Here is a 15,616-nt window from a genome sequence, read left to right as displayed (position 1 = left end):
TCATTCCCATTTTTTCCTTTTCTGTGGTGACCTGGCAGGTTAAAGATTTCATAAATTCTGAGCTCCTAGCACAGTTATATTCTTCAGAGGACCAAAATACTCTGATGGAGGAATCTGCGGAACAGGCTCAGCGCCGGGATGACATGCTTCGAATGTACCAAGCCCTTAAAGAAGCCCTCGTGGTCATCGGCGACATCAACACAGCCACGACGTTCACGCCCGCACCGCCGCCGGTGGACGACTCCTGGATCCAGCATTCCCGCAGGTAGGAAGATGGCTCCACATCACTGGAGGCCTCCCAGCTTGTCCAGTGTCATTTTCTGAATGTGCTTCCCTAAACCAGTATGAACCTAAAGAAAAAAGAGGAAGAAAGATATTTAAGTCCAGGAGCGAGGGAGAAGGTCAGATGATCCCAACTGCTTTCAAAATCAAGCACAGAATCATTGGAAACACCTCATAGATTAACTGTGTGGTTTCCTTTACTCATAGAACTACCTGTTAGATCTGTGGGAAAGAACTACAAGACAGAGCTGCCAAGTAAACTATGAAAAACCTAACAAACTTTTTATCTTAGGTATTGGCATATCCCAATGACCTGTACTGTTCTAGGGTGTGGTGGCTTAGGAGTGAATATGATTTGAACCTAGTACATTTTTAGAGGGTGTCAAATTCAGAACCGGGCAGATCCATCTCCTGATCCTAAACATGGTCCTAAAGTAAATCGCTTGAGGAAATTGGATCCCAAAGATTACAGGTGGGGAATTTTGAACTGTGTCCATATTTCATTGGAGATCGAAGAAGCCTAACTAAAAGAATTGTGGGCTGACTCACATGATAATTTCTTTTGAAAGGGCTATTTTATCTTGAAGATTATGAGTTTGGAGGAACTAGGTGATTGGCAGTGGAAAGAATCAGAACATGTGAAATTCCTTAAAAATCTATTGACTTAAATAACTGTGTTACACATAATTAAAAAAAAACCTTTACACTTAAAAAAAAATCAAGCACAATATATCCTTACTTTGGAACATTATACAGCCATTAAAAAGAGTAAGTTCTTTAAGTAGTGAAATGAAAACACAGGCCAGTTAATGTGAAGCTTTAAAAAAATGTTAAGTTGTAGAACGCTGTGTACAAAAAGGCAATGTATGTATATCTATATAGGTATATATATATGTATATGTGTGTGTGTGTGTGTGTGTATATGTGTATATATATATATATATATATATACACACATACACACACAGAGAGAGAGAGAGAGAGAGAGAGAGGGAGGGAAGATATTGTAGAATATAGTTAAAAAGGATACCCGGGAAAAGATGTTGGTTGTCTCCACAGAGCAAGGGGGGAGGGGAGAGAAATTTTCTTTTCACTATTTACCCTTCTATACCGTTTAACCTCCCTAACACGTGTCTGAGTTAGTCAGAAAGTACTTTTTAAAAAGCAGTCAGTTATAAAATATTTTTTAAGGATGAATTCCAGCGGAGAGGAGGATGGGCAAACTACTGTCGGTCTCTGCCCCCAGGTCCCCGCCTCCGAGCCCCACCACCCAGCGGAGGCCAACGCTGAGCACGCCCCTCCCGCGGCCCACTTCCGGCCGCGGGCCCGCACCCGCCATCCCCTCCCCGGGTCCCCACTCGGCGGCGCCTCCAGTGCCGTTCCGGCCTGGCCCGTTGCCTCCTTTCCCCAACAGCAGCGACTCGTTCGGGGCGCCTCCGCAGGTTCCGTCTCGGCCCACCAGGGCCCCTCCGAGCGTCCCAAGGTGAGTGTTCTGCGCGAGGCCGAAAGCAGGGCCATGCTCGTCGGTTCTCTTCTCATAGCCTGACAGACAAAATTGATTTGGAAAAGAAAATGGTAAAGATACTGTCATACACGTTTTCAGCTTTCCCCTCCGGGAGGGGGATCATGGGAAGATTGCTGAGCCTGTGACAACATTTAGAAACCAGTATATGGCCTAAACCTCTCCTTTCTCAACTGGCACAAACTAAATGGGACCAGAGAAACCTGGGTCCAGATGAATGACGTTTTGGCAGCTGTTTGTAGAATTTGACGGAGACCTTTGAAATGAAAGAGCTGTGGCTGGGTTGCTGCAAGCTGTGTGCTCCCTAGGTCACAAGAGCATCACCAGCCAAGGCCTGGCCTTCTCTATTAGCAGAGGAATTCTAGAAAACCACTGACTTCAAGGAATATTATCCATCTGCCCTCTGAACTTTGACCCTTAAACCCAATATTATTAACTTTAATGTAGGCTGAGTAAAAATCTGGCTGGTTAATCTGTGATTGTTTTTTAAAAAGCGATGCATAGAAATTTTAACACAGACATATAATTGCTGTGTGCAGTCACTGATCATATATAAGATAGAACATTGTACATTTGAATAATACATTTGGCATTTGTAAGCAGATTGTCAGGCTTAACTGTGAAACAGAATAGCTAATAAATAAGTAGAACTTGAAATATGTATACATATAGTTGAAGCTATATTCTAACCCTCATACATTTATGGTCAGTATACTGATTAGAGATTTTGAAAATAGAGGGAATTAGGGTTTTTTCCCTCAACATCAGAAATTTAAAAACGAAAGAAAATAGCCCACACAGAAAGTTAGTTTTTTAGAAGTTCAATTCAGAGGATTAAAATATTTGTATATTCCATGAAGGAAAACCTTACTATGCAGGGACCATAAAAAGAGAAGTGAGTTCCGCCCACCCATGAAGCCTGAGTCACCTCACCCTCTGATTTCAGTACTTAAATTTATTTTGCTCTTCGGGCTTTTGGGTGTAATGAAGAGAAGAAGGGGCATCTTAACCCACTAAACAAAGGGATGTGTAGGGGGAATAGAAGGAGATGTGGAATCAGAAGACCTGGTTTGCCACAGGCCTTGGGCCACTCATTTAATTGAGCCAGGAGTTCCTCATCTATGACATAAAGATATAACAAGGATGTGACCCAAATCATATGAGACGAGGTATTTGAAAGAGTCTCACAAACTGTAAAGCACTGTGGTTGTTACTGCCATCATGATTTTGGTCCCCATCAAAGAGGATATATGTACTCTCAAACCTATGTATTTTTTTTCTAACCTCAATAGGTTTGGCTTATAATTTATTTGGAACTGAGCTGAATTTCTGGTAATAATAGTAACAACAGCTAGTATTTATTGAGCTCTCAATGTATGCTAGGCACTGTCCAAAGAGCTTTGCAGGTACATTTTTGTTTAATGCTCACAACAACCCCATGAGATAGGTTATTATCTATTTTACAGACGAGGCACAGAGGTTAAGCAACTTGCCCAAGGCTGCTCAGCCAGGCCCGAATCGAGCTGGACTTTAATCTCAAGCAGTCTCCTAACCATATCGGGATTTCTCCACCTCAGCACTACTGACATTTTTGTTGTGGACATTGTGCTATGCGTTTTAGGATGTTCAGGAGCATCCTGGCATCCACCTAGTGGATGTCGGCTGCACTCCCTCAGTTGTGACCACTAAGAATGTCTCCAGACATTGCCACTGGGGGCGGGGAGAGAGGCAGATGGGGGTGGGGGGCGGGGGGATGTGGGGAGAGATTAGGGTTAGAGTTGAGAAGCCTTGAGAACCCTCCCCTGGAGAACCACTGCACTGCAGTATTCAAAAGACTGTCCCTTCCATGTAAACAAGCATAAAGGTCAGCATTGAGCCTCACCACACACAAGATTAAATTATTGTTTTAGGAAATTTAAAACTGACTGGGAAAGGGTCTGCAGTTGTGCCAAGAAGGTATGGAGGCCATTGGCGGGGCGGGGGTGGGGTGGGTGTTGAACGTGGGTAGACGGGAGTCCCATACAGGAGCCTTAAAGTTGGCTATTTTGTCTGTTTAGCTATAAGAAGGAACTAGAGCAACCTGGTGGCGCCTGTCTTCGAGAATGAAAGTGCATGTCTTTGCCTGCTCGCTTGGCTGCTTTACCTCTGGGTTTCAGATAAACTGGCTTGCCAATACCCTTCAGAGATAACTGTTGAATGCTAAATTGATTTGTTAAGCCAGGTGGAGTCACCCTTGGTATTTCCCAGCTCACACACACACAAGGTAGCCAGCAGGAATCGGGCTCTGGAGCCTCTGCTGGAGAAGGGAAACTGCCAGGTTTCAGGCACCTGCTTTGAGGAATTTATAGGACAACAGAGTGTTATTCAAAATTTCTGGAGTATTCTTAGGTTAGAGCCAGACTTAACTTGATCTGGCCTTGCAAAGAGTCTCAAAAGTAAAACAGAAATGAGGGTTCAGAGTAAAAGAGGAAAATTGGTGGTTTTTGCTGAGCCTTCCAGTTTCAGCGCCAGTTCAGCACACTGGGAGGGAAATCCTTGGGGGGACGAGGGGGGGTCACCTGAGAGAGAGCAAGAAGGACTTTGTTAGGATCCTTATGCCTATTAAAGTTTAGCTTTAGATGGAGAATTCTGACCACGTAAAGTCTGTTTTTAATAAAAGCCAGGGCAGGAATCCTACCAAATGCAAGCCAGAAATGGGGTTTAAGATTTCAAAAAAAGAAAGAGAGAAAAGGAAAGAGAGACAAAGATAGAAAGAAAGAAAGAAAAAGTTGAGGGAAGCTCTTGTTGAAACTTCACCTTGTTTTATTTATTTATATACTCTCTTTTCCCTCCATGACTTGCCTCCATTTTCTCTCTTAAAAACTAAAATAACTCGAAATGCCATTATCCATCATCTCCAGAAAAACAACCCTTAGGTTTCCGAGAAGGAAGTTTAATTTCTTCCCCAGTTTTTTGCTTTCTTAAAGGCCCTTTCTCCCCTTTTATCTGAAACCAGAAACGCATAACGTGACAAGACAGCACAAGCAGTGTCCTGCCGGCTCCCTGTTGGGCTTTAAGAAACTGAACTTCTAGAGGCAAAAGATTCTGCCACTCAGCGTGTGCCTGTGCATAGTTTTCTTCTGGATAACTTGTGATTTCATTAGCAAGTTGTGATCTTCGTTTTTAAGAGCATGGATTTATCATAACCCCATTCAGATGTAACGAAAGCACCTGCAGTTGTACAGAAACCATGAGTGTTCTGCTTTTAAAAAAAATGATTATTTTTATATCTTTCCATTCCAATGTAAAGGAAGAGGAAGGAGAGAGGCTGGTGGAGTGGTTTGGGGCCCAGTTTTTCTCAGCTGCTCAAGCTGCTCTGGTTTATGTGCACGGAGACTTTCAGTGAGGGCTAGAAATATTGCAAACTACATGCCTGTTTTTATTAACTCTTCCTGAACTAGGGGAGCATCTCTGTCCCAAAGAGCCTCACCAGCATGGATGCTTCTGCCATTAGAAGGTTAACTGTACACAAATCTGATCTGTGGAACATTCTCTGTTGCCAGAATGTTTGGTGTGTCCCCTCCCCTCTCACCTCTGTCAACTTCTCTGGAGCGGCTGAAACCCAGTTGGAAAACCCCAGCCAGTCGTGTCCTTGTTGAGCAACATGATCTTAAACAGACATCAGTACCTCTTTAGGGGCCCTATTCTCTTACTTGAAGATCCTAATCTTTACCAAATACTAACTTTAGGGCTGATGTAGCTATTTTCGGTTACAGCTTCTTAAAATTAGCTAATTGGGAATCACAGCCTTTGACATTAACAGAACAAATTAACTGAATCAGAGTGTGCTTTTCCTGGCAACAGCCGACTCTGGCATTATTTCACTCATTTGTCTTCTCCCCTTTCCTTGGACTAGGCTATTTTACAACGGTCAAAAGGGGTTAAGGGTGGGAGGAAGGGTCTCTATCCAAGGAAAAGCAAACTTCATTTACCTCATCATCCAGTCTTCTATTTAAAAAAAAATTTTTTTTTGAAAAATAGAAGTCCTTTCTTTTAACTACCCCTGTCACCAAATCTGATGGTGTCTTTTAAAAATGACAAAAGTGAATCGGAAGAAAGGACTTAGCTTTTACTCCAGCTCATTCACATGACAGAAACACAGCATGGAAACCAAGAAATGCTCCACAGAAAAAGTCTCTGGTGAGGCCCATGGTGAAACTGGGGTCCCTGCACTGCAGAGACAGCCCTAGAATAGCATCAAGATTATCCCAGGGCCTCCCACTTATGCTCCTTCCATGACTTGTAAAGTTTCCCTGACTTTACATGCACACTTTGAGAGTCTCATCACAGCCACACATTCTCAGTAATTTACCACTCAACCAACCATGGCAAAAGGTACATCAGTTTCTCTACATGAAGAGACAATCCATGCACTCATGTTCTTTTCTTTAGAGGTAAAAGCCGTTTGGTTCTCTTTACAATTTAGTTGAATCTGGTTTTAAATGTTTGACCCTGATGCTCTTCTGTACCGTATCTCTTTTACGTATTTTATATGTTGATTTAATTGACAGTTAACACAGAATCCCTTTCACCTAGGGATAAGGTCTCCCTGTTTTGTTTTCAGCCAGTCCCCCGAATTTTGAGTAAGAGCAAACCCATGATTCTTATGAGTGTGTCTTTGCATCCCTAATATCAAGGTTTGGTGCCATGAAGGACGAAGCTGCCGAGCCTTGAAGTTGTGGGCTCAGGGTTCACGGACAGTTAAGCGACTTGTGGGACTAGCCTGTCTGACTCCCCAGCAGTCATGTCCTGGAAACACCCTGACTTACTTCCTCCTCAACAGCCCTCTAAAAAAAAGTACGACTTCTTTTAGCAGCTGAGTGTCTTTGGACAAGTGATGAATTCATCTTGTGATTTCTGATTTCAGCCATGAGCTTTCTATTTTCCTCGACATCCTTCTCCTTTAAAGAACAAACAAATAAAAATATGATTAGGTGTTCTGACTTTTCAGGGAACAGTTTTTATATTTAGCAACTGGATTTAAAAGTCAAGCAAGGATTTTTACAAAGTATAATTGCTGAGAATAGAAACAACTTTGAGGCGTTCTTTCTGATTCTTAATATTTAAGGCATCTCATGAGGCTACTATGTAACAAAATTAGTTACAGAAATCCCAAATGTAATTAATAATTTGTTGCAGGTTTAACATGAGTTGTCATGATGCTTAACATATTGTAATGAAAACGGGAATTTGGCCACAAGCTGCTCACTAAAGAAAAGCGTCCAGTTTAATCTGAGCCCCACAATTAGATAGTTCATCAAAATCATTCAAATGCCACAGTGATTCTGGTTGTAACATAATAATTCACCAAAGTGAATCAATGGTTAATGTCAAAGGTTTTCATTCTTCAGGTCTTTGTTTCATTCTGGTTCAAGTGGAAGTAAAATTAGCCTGGTGGTTTCCTTCTTGGGTATAGCAAACTTGAGTCTACTTTACACAAACATCTGCATCCTGCCACAGTCCAGAATGACTGGCAGTCTGTTTAGGCAAGGCCCAGGAATTTGGGAGCTTTGCAGATGTGTCAAGGTAGATTTCAGATTGCCTTTCAGTTTTCAATGTGCCCCTTATCTTACTTTTCCAAACTTCTGATGGTGCAGGAGGGTACAAGAAAATGGAAAATAAGAAAGGATCTACATGAGGCAAAGTACAAACAGCAGAAATGCAGACAGGCGGCAGGGCAGTAAATATAACAATATACCATATACCATACCAGCCCCGTGCTAACTGGCATTGAGTTAAGGGAACAACTGCTTCCATGTCCCACGACCAATAATAGCAAATAGCTCTGTCACTGTTCTCGTTTGGCGCTCTAAATTGCTAAGCTTCAACAGTGTAGGGAAAGCCTTTCTGAGTTTCAGGGTACCTAATCCTGCCCCTGGTTTCACCTGATTGAGGAAGACAGCCAAGACGGGAGTCTGGCACAAGAGCCACTGACCAGTGAAAAACGCACAGCCAATAATTGTTATTCTTCCTGTAGCCAGTCAGCAGCAAACTGTCACCAGTTGGAATCTGCTGAATGTTCCTATATATAAGTTGATGTCAGCTCAGAGAAAAGAATTCTACCCCGTGTAAGCAGACCCACAGTGTTGTAGATGCACAGAAGCTAGTACTTCTGTTTCATCACTGCCCTCTTTTGTCTCCCTCACTGTAAGAAAAGAATGATTTTACAGGGAAAATCTTCATTTTCAGGCAGTTGTGGTCAGATGGCATGTTTTTCAATGACTTGAGAGATTCATGGCACAACATGATCCATGGCTCTTTCACCTCTAAATTTTGTATAAGCAGCAAACTCCAAGAATGAGCTGCTGGACGCCTCTTCCTCCCTCTGACTTATCAGCTACGAGGAAAAATTAGAAGTGAAATTTAGCTTACTAGAGCTGCTTTAGCCGATAAATAGCCAGGAAATTAAACATGAAAATGTAAATGCTGCATCTTTCACTCAGAATGTGCTTTACATGCCTCCCTCCAGCAGAATGAGAAAGGAGTTGAGGATTTAACTGAGGGTTTGATGGCTTTTGTCTGCTTGTCATAACTTTATTGCTGCTTAAGCATAGAAGTTTTAAATGCCCAATGTTAAAACCTTTAGCTTACTCTAGCCAACATATTGTAACCGTTGTCTAGGCGAACCTCTGAATCTAAACACATATTTACACCCTTTAGTTGCCAAATGAAATCCACCTGGCTTACCCAATGCTGTTTCCAAAAAAATATTACACTTTTGGTCTGGCCAGTATTTTTAAATGCAGGGGACGGGGGACGGGGTGTTGGAAACGCATTGGGTTTGCAAGAATCTGCATGTGTACTGATGCCACATTACCGGTATTTAGGTGAAGTTTAGATCACATGGCAACTCTGACCAGAAATAGAATTCCTACAGAGGGCAAGGTCCAAAGCCACAAGGAACTGAGGCAGCCTCATCATGGCACAGTACTTTCTTTTCTTTCTGGCTACTTTTCAGGCATCAGAGCCACATGATAGGCAAACCTGCAAATAACAAGCGCTCTAATTTCTGAAATTATTTTTTAACCATTCCCATAAACACCAGGAAATGTCCACTCCTGTTTTCCAGTCAAAATTATCTGCTCACATGAATTCTAGAAAGAACACATTCCATCCAAAGATCAGGAAAAAAATTCCTTAATCAAAATGGCAAATAGCAAAATTCTCAGTCATTCATGGTCAATGACAAGGCCAGGCCTTCTTGATTTTAATTGCTCAGACACGTGGAGAATTCCAAATCTTTGTGAAGTCAGCAATTTCCCCCATTGGGATTAGTTTAAACACTGAAAAACAGGATAATACTGTTCTTGCTGCTATTATGGGAACCCAGTAAATATACAAGTTAATATAAAATTTAGAAATATGCTTCATCCCTTTCCTATTTTGTTTGTTTGTTTTGTTTTGTTTTTGTAGAAAGGCTAATGAACCAACTGAGACAGAGAATAAGCTAAAGACTAGATAACCACCAACTAGATATACCACCCCAAGTGAATCCCCAAGCTTCTATGGCAATGTTGAAAACCAAGAGAAAGGAGATCTCAGGTGGCTTTGAATATGATTTGGAAAATAATCTTATTTTACAATCAAATATACCAGTTGCCTCCACCATGTAAATACTACCTGTATTAGGTTTCAGATTTTCATGATCAGCCTTATCTAAATTTCAGTATATTTTGCATTCATCTAGAATGAGACCTTTTATGAGAGTAGGAGATAGGAAAGCCTTTTAAAAGGTATTTTGCAGTCCAAGAACCTAAAATGGAATTATTCCACTTGGGAATGGATAATTATGTAAGATATATTCTGTACCACATGTATTTTTTTAACTTTGTATTAGGATTACTCCCAAAGCCAGTTTTAAAAGTGAATGAAGTTTTTCCCTCAAATAAATCTCCTCCTAGTCTCGTGTTCAAGGGTCTCCACCAGAAAGTCTGCACACCGCTTTGCCTTTAGACCACCATTCATGGAGGAAAGCTATAAAAACTGAGGAAAACGTCTACTTATTTTTAAAACAACTAGAATTTCTTCTTGCTTCTTAGCAGTATTGGAAAATATTTTAATAACTAAAATAATAAAACTTCATGTGAGTCCAATTCTACATTAATTATTGCCTCTTGAGGTGGAAAATTAAGGAAACATTAGTAAATGTGTTAACTAGAGAAACCGCTGCAGTAATTTCCCTGCACGTATCTGGGTCTAAGGTCACAATAAAATCCATACTGTACATAGCCCTTGAAAGAAAGGAAACTCACAGTTTTAGCTCTAACAATAGTAGTGTCAGAACACTCAGGACTGAAATTAATGGACCATAAAAATCCCTGTGATTCATCAGTAGAATTTGATTAACCTACTTAAATGCTCTACAGTTCAGTTTAGGGATCTGTAATGAGGGTTGTTGATATGATTGCTTGACTTGTTTTAATATTTCAAACACTCTACCCCATTACCATCTTAATACTCAAAAACTAATGAGTATTTGAAAACTCATTTTAAAGCACCATATCTTTGAATAAATATGTTGAACTCGTGTTTCTTGCTTTTGCTTAAAACTTTGGTGTGTGATTGATGCCACCTTGTAGATTTCCCTCTTTTTTTTTTTTTTTTACTGTACTCGCCTCCTTCAACCCAGGACCTTTTCTATTTGATATATAGTGTTTATCCAGTCTTCTAGGTATCTGAACAACACATGGGGCACTCATACCAATGACCATTGTTACTGTGTTGTTCCCTTCCCTGTAGAGCAAGAAGTCTCAGCAAAATATTCTTGACGGTCCCAAGGAATCTGCAATTTACAAATACTTTCACAGTCTCCAGTTTCTGTCAAAATGATGTCATTTTTATCATTAGAGTTAACTTTTCTATTTTTGTCTATAGATTTCATACCACTTATTAAAGTGCATTTTGAGGTACAAAAATATGAAGCTAGAATAAGGAAGGTAGCACTGACCGTTGTCTCCAGTCCAGAAAGCAATGTGAAATTGGAAAGGCAAAGTTTTAGGACATTTCTTTTTACTGCATTCTCATTGCACTCCTGCTTTGTACCCCAGTCCTTCTGATTGCCCTTGTCTGTCAGTTGGGCCCTACACCCAGTTATACAGGACAGTCTTCCTTTGGTTACTTCTGACTGACACCTGCCTTCTAGCTGTGTTTGGCAGGCCAGCAGGATGAGGTAATAATCAGAAGAAAATGTTCTGGTTCTTTGGCCTCATCCATGTACAACATTATTCAAAACAGTTTTCTGTGAGTGAGAATATAGTTGCTTTGAGGTCCCTTGGTCTAACATTCTGTGGGGATGTGGAGGAACAAAACTGTAAACTTTTTTGATCCCTTCTAGAATAGTGGAAATATAAATTATACCTGCCTTTGTCCATCCTCTCAGTGATGTTTACAGACAGATATATGTAGAAATGAGAGCCTTTCATTTGTAATCATTCTGGCTTTACTCTCTCCAAGTCCAGCCATCTTCTTAAGCACAGCTCCCATGGTCGTTACAGTAGTGTTTTCCTAAAAGCATATTTTGTGAACTATTTCTCCAAGATGATGGCAGTTTTTGTAAGACAGATGCCTAAAAGACATATGGTTTTCATAGATTTTTCCGTCTAGACTAGCTTTATTTAGTGACTTTTGGTCTGAATTGGTCCAGTTAAACTTTCTGTAGGAGCTTATATAAAATTTTTAAACGTGGGCATACCACTAAGGTGTAAAACAAAAAGTTTGACTTCTTGTTGGCGAGTGATTAAAAGGGATTGGTTGAAACTTTCCTTCAGGTTAAGTAATTCTGATCATACTGTACGCCCACTCGTCCATTCCTCTCCCACAGCACTGTCCAAAATGGAAAGGCTTACCCTAAAAATCCGGTAACTGTTAAATTCATATACTTCTCACTGTTTTCCTGAGTAAATTCTTTGTATTCCATTTGATGTATGTGAGTGTGTTAGAAAGCTCTAATTCTTTCTGCAGACTCTTTACATGGCCCAGGGGACATATGAATCCTTGCCCTTTTAGCACCAGTTTTTACAAACACAGCATTTCCCTCATTTTAAAAAAACACCCAACAAGCCACTGAGTAAAGGAGACGAACATACAGGAGTTTTCGTAGTGCCTTCAAACACCAATGAAAAATTTCATTCTAAAATGTGGTTTTTGAGCCGGCATCAAAGACTCATTTAGCAACAATATGACACTTCAAGAGAAAAAGAATAACTTCTAGACTTGCCCAGAAAGCAGCCTTTTGCTCCCTCTTTTGTAAGAGCTAACACCGCAGATCCGTTCCCAGTTTAACTGCATCAGGACGAGGAGACTCGTGGAAGGGAGAAAATGTGGGCCGTTCTGTCTCCACCAGTATCATCACTTGGCTTCGCACTAAGCATTTAATTGGACTCGGTCACATATTTGTTCACTGACATGGCAGCTTGCAAGGCACACCGCCTCTCTGTTTTTCTGTTTGCTTTCAACTTTTTTGTTTTTAAAATTTGAACTCTAAGGCATGTTAGAGCTCCTCCTGCTGGAATTTTTTTTTTTTTTTAATCACTGGGATTCTAATTAGTGAACAGTTACTCGTCTCCATTTTTTCCACTCTGACTGATATGAGTGACCGGAAAAATACCACATGGTGCATTTAAAACTGGCCTTTTAATTCACCGGGTATCACAGGTCAGGCAGAAATGAAACGCTGGCACAACGTAAATCTTCTGTAAGTCTTCAAATTCCCTGTGCTCAGTTTTTTTTCTTCTTGTTGTTCTTACAAAAATAAGAGGAATTGGAAAGTTAACTTTTGCATCAGTATTCCTCATTACATTTTTACCCTCTTTGAGATAAGGCCCCAAGTCAGATATGCCCGAAAGCTTCTTGCTGTTTATCAGAAAGAGGCAAAAGGTCTTTTCCACCTTTCCAAAGCAGAAATGAATTTTACACTTTCTTATAGAGATCCAGTGTTGCCTTTTCCCTCCCCATCCTTGCTTGTTTTGCTTCTTCTCCCTGACTTGAGATGACAAAGGAATGTGCATCTCACAAGTAGAAGTTTGCCTCTCCCAGTAGCTAGTCCTTAGCACCTCCTTCCCAACTTCTCCTCCTTCCCCCAAATGTCTGAGTTGGCCAACCCCTTCCCCTGGTGCCTGGGGTGGGAGTGAGGGGAAGGGCAGGGAGAAGAGGACAGAAGAAGATGAAGAGGGTTAGAAATAGTTTTACCCCAGCTACCATCAATGGGAGTAGGTTTCTACATCCGTAAGTTCTTAGATCTCTTTGGGCATTTCTTGAAAAAGAGAGAGGGAGAGAGAAGGGAGGAAGGGAAGGAGGGGGAGAGAGAGACAGAGAGAAAGAAAGTCTTCCGAGGGGACACTGCCTGACTTCTTTCAGTAGCCATGTGTGTGTAAATCTCTTTAAAAACCACATCCTCCCTCTCTATGTAGTTTTCTCATCACTGTATTCCTCTTACCTTCTGCTTCTCTGCATACCTTTTAGTCTTTTTCTCTACCCAACTTATCTGTCGTCAGTGATACAGTACAGAAGCTAAAATATAAAAATTAATCTCAGAAGTAATGCTTTTTAGGAATCATATTTTAAAACAACTAAAAGCCCTCCAAAAATTGTTTGTTTTATGAATTAGGACTTGGAGCAAAACAAGTAATTTTGCCACTTGTGCTAAAGAATAAGACAATACTTGATTTCTCAAACTGACAGTACTTTTTCTAGCTTTTTTTCCCTTCATACATACTATCTCCTATTCCTGGAATGCCAGTCCCCTCAACTTGTTTTGTTTTCTTCAAGTCCTTCCAACCTCTTTCCATCCCCAGGCTAAGACTCCAGGTGTCCCTGAAACTCTTGAGGCATAATACTGCCGTAGCACTTACCCAGCTGTGGACACTGTTTACTTGTCTCTCTTCCCAGCTCAAGTAGAAACTCCTGGGCAGTGACTGTCTTTATTTCTGTACCTCTAACTCTTAATACAGCACCTAGCACATAAACAGGGCTTATTGAGGTAATGAAAGAAAACAAAATGTGTTGATGTTTGGTGTTTAATCAAAGTTTATTTTTAGAATTAGCCCAATATTTAGTGTATTTTAAGAAACAATTTAAACACACTTTCTCTCTTGTTCTGTTCTGTTGAAAACCTTGCCTGGCTAATTCTTTTTACAGCTCATAAACTGAGCAGATTTAATGTGGGCAAATCATCCCTTAAGCTGCCTTTTTGCTGCAGCTACAGAAGTGGGTTTATCAGTACCATCCTTACGGGTGAAATCCAAGTCAGATATTTAAAATAAAGTAAGGAAAGTGTGGCAAGGTAGGTTATATTAGCACTTATCTCAGAGACTAAGTTATACAGTATATTCTATGTTTGCATCATCAAATAAAAACTGTGGACCGTTTTTCTCCTTATGTTCTTATTTCAAAGTCTGTCTGTCAATTGATTCATACTTTCCCAATAGCATACATTATAAAATCGTGGGTTCATTTTCACAGGGGAAAGAAATGCTGGCTCTAAAATGTAGCAAGAATCATATTAGAGAATTTTTTGAATCCTTTAAATGGACTCCAAGTTCTCTGTTCTTTCCAACATCTACTGTAAACTATTCTTGGACAGTATCGGTTTATTCTGTTACTAAAGCTAAAAGGCCAAAAATATGCTGGATAGCATCCTATAGTATTTTTGATAATAAATTACAAAATATTATCTTCCATGTGGACAAAATCATGACTGTTTATAGCATTTTTCTGAACTTATCAGCCTTAGATTTTTTAGACGTGTAAAACCTGTTTTTTGAATAAATGCTCAAATCAAGAAGCAAAGAACAACACAATGCTGAAATTTAAAATGCTGTGTCCTATAATCTGTTCTCTTAGAGCAGACATTAGCAAGAGGAAGCCCTGGGTCATAGTTAGTTACCTTTCCATTTCACCGGGAGGTGTGCTCCTATCTGATTTATCCTTGGGGATGTTCACTCATTCATGTTCTTGAACTTCTGGTTGGGACACTGCCCCCTGCAGGTGCTGTGGAAGGCTGCAGGCAGGGTAAGGAGTAATCTCAGGTTTTAGGAAAGTTTATAACGTTGTTCAGATGCCTTAAACTTTGAAAAATGATGCAAGGATTAAGTAATTCAAGAGGGTCGTGGAGAAGCAAGGTGTTTCAGTTCCTGGGAAGGAACTACTATGGGCATCTCCCAACTCAACTGATTCTGATGCCACCAGAGCCATTTTTGCCTGGAGCCACTCTAGAGCCAAACGCAGCAGAGTGCACCGTGGGAGGCGCTCTTCACAATTTTAGAAGACTCAGAAGCAGTTTTTGCTTTTGTTCTCTTTTGTTTTCTAAGAAATTCATCCAATGTAGCCCTCAGAAAGGAGGTGCCTTACTTCTTGTGCTTAGGTAGAGAAAACCCTTCATTTTTTTTTGATCTGTTTCATCAATAAGATTAAAAAGTTGTGCAAGTTGGTATTAGATTCTCATGGCTCCTAGAAACCTGAGATGTATAACTCTCTCATGATCCTAAATGCAATTATCTGTAAATTAAATTTTGAGACAGTTATATCTTAAAGCTTCACCTATATCTAATGAGTAGAACTTACGGTATAAATGAAGCCTATTGCATATCCTTTTTTAATGCAAATAACTATCCTCTTAGGCAGATAGCATTCCCCTAGAAGTATCAATCTTTGAATATTTTTTTGAGGGTTTTCCTTTTTTTTTTAAAATTTGGGTCCACCTAGCTAACTAGGTTGGATTTCAATCATAACCTCTCCAAAGATGAGAGTTTGGAATTCATGGTTAGATGTGCTTAG

General features: G+C 40.4%; 1 protein-coding gene across 10 annotated transcripts in view; it reads left to right on the top strand.

Annotated features, from left to right (window-relative positions):
* The window catches only part of DNM3 (dynamin 3), a 591,572-nt gene that overhangs the window by 560,498 nt on the left and 15,458 nt on the right, over positions 1-15,616 (top strand). For 9 of the 10 annotated variants that reach the window (XR_014293317.1, XR_014293318.1, XR_014293319.1 and 6 more), the window contains 2 exons: positions 39-265; positions 1,529-1,765. Coding sequence is in view for 7 of the 10 variants with exons in the window: in XM_082612946.1 (XP_082469072.1) it covers positions 39-265; positions 1,529-1,765 (464 nt within the window). In the remaining 3 variants the exon portion in view is untranslated. Of the gene's footprint in view, positions 1-38; positions 266-1,528; positions 1,766-6,480; positions 10,607-15,616 lie in introns of those variants that run through there. The other variant, XM_082612949.1, reaches the window with a different exon arrangement.

The sequence above is a fragment of the Mesoplodon mirus genome (assembly GCF_964341445.2).
Source record: "Mesoplodon mirus genome assembly, chromosome: 3".
Taxonomy (NCBI): Eukaryota; Metazoa; Chordata; class Mammalia; order Artiodactyla; family Ziphiidae; genus Mesoplodon; species Mesoplodon mirus.
The sequence above is the reverse complement of the archived record's forward strand: the minus strand, read 5'-3'. Positions and strand labels throughout refer to the sequence as shown.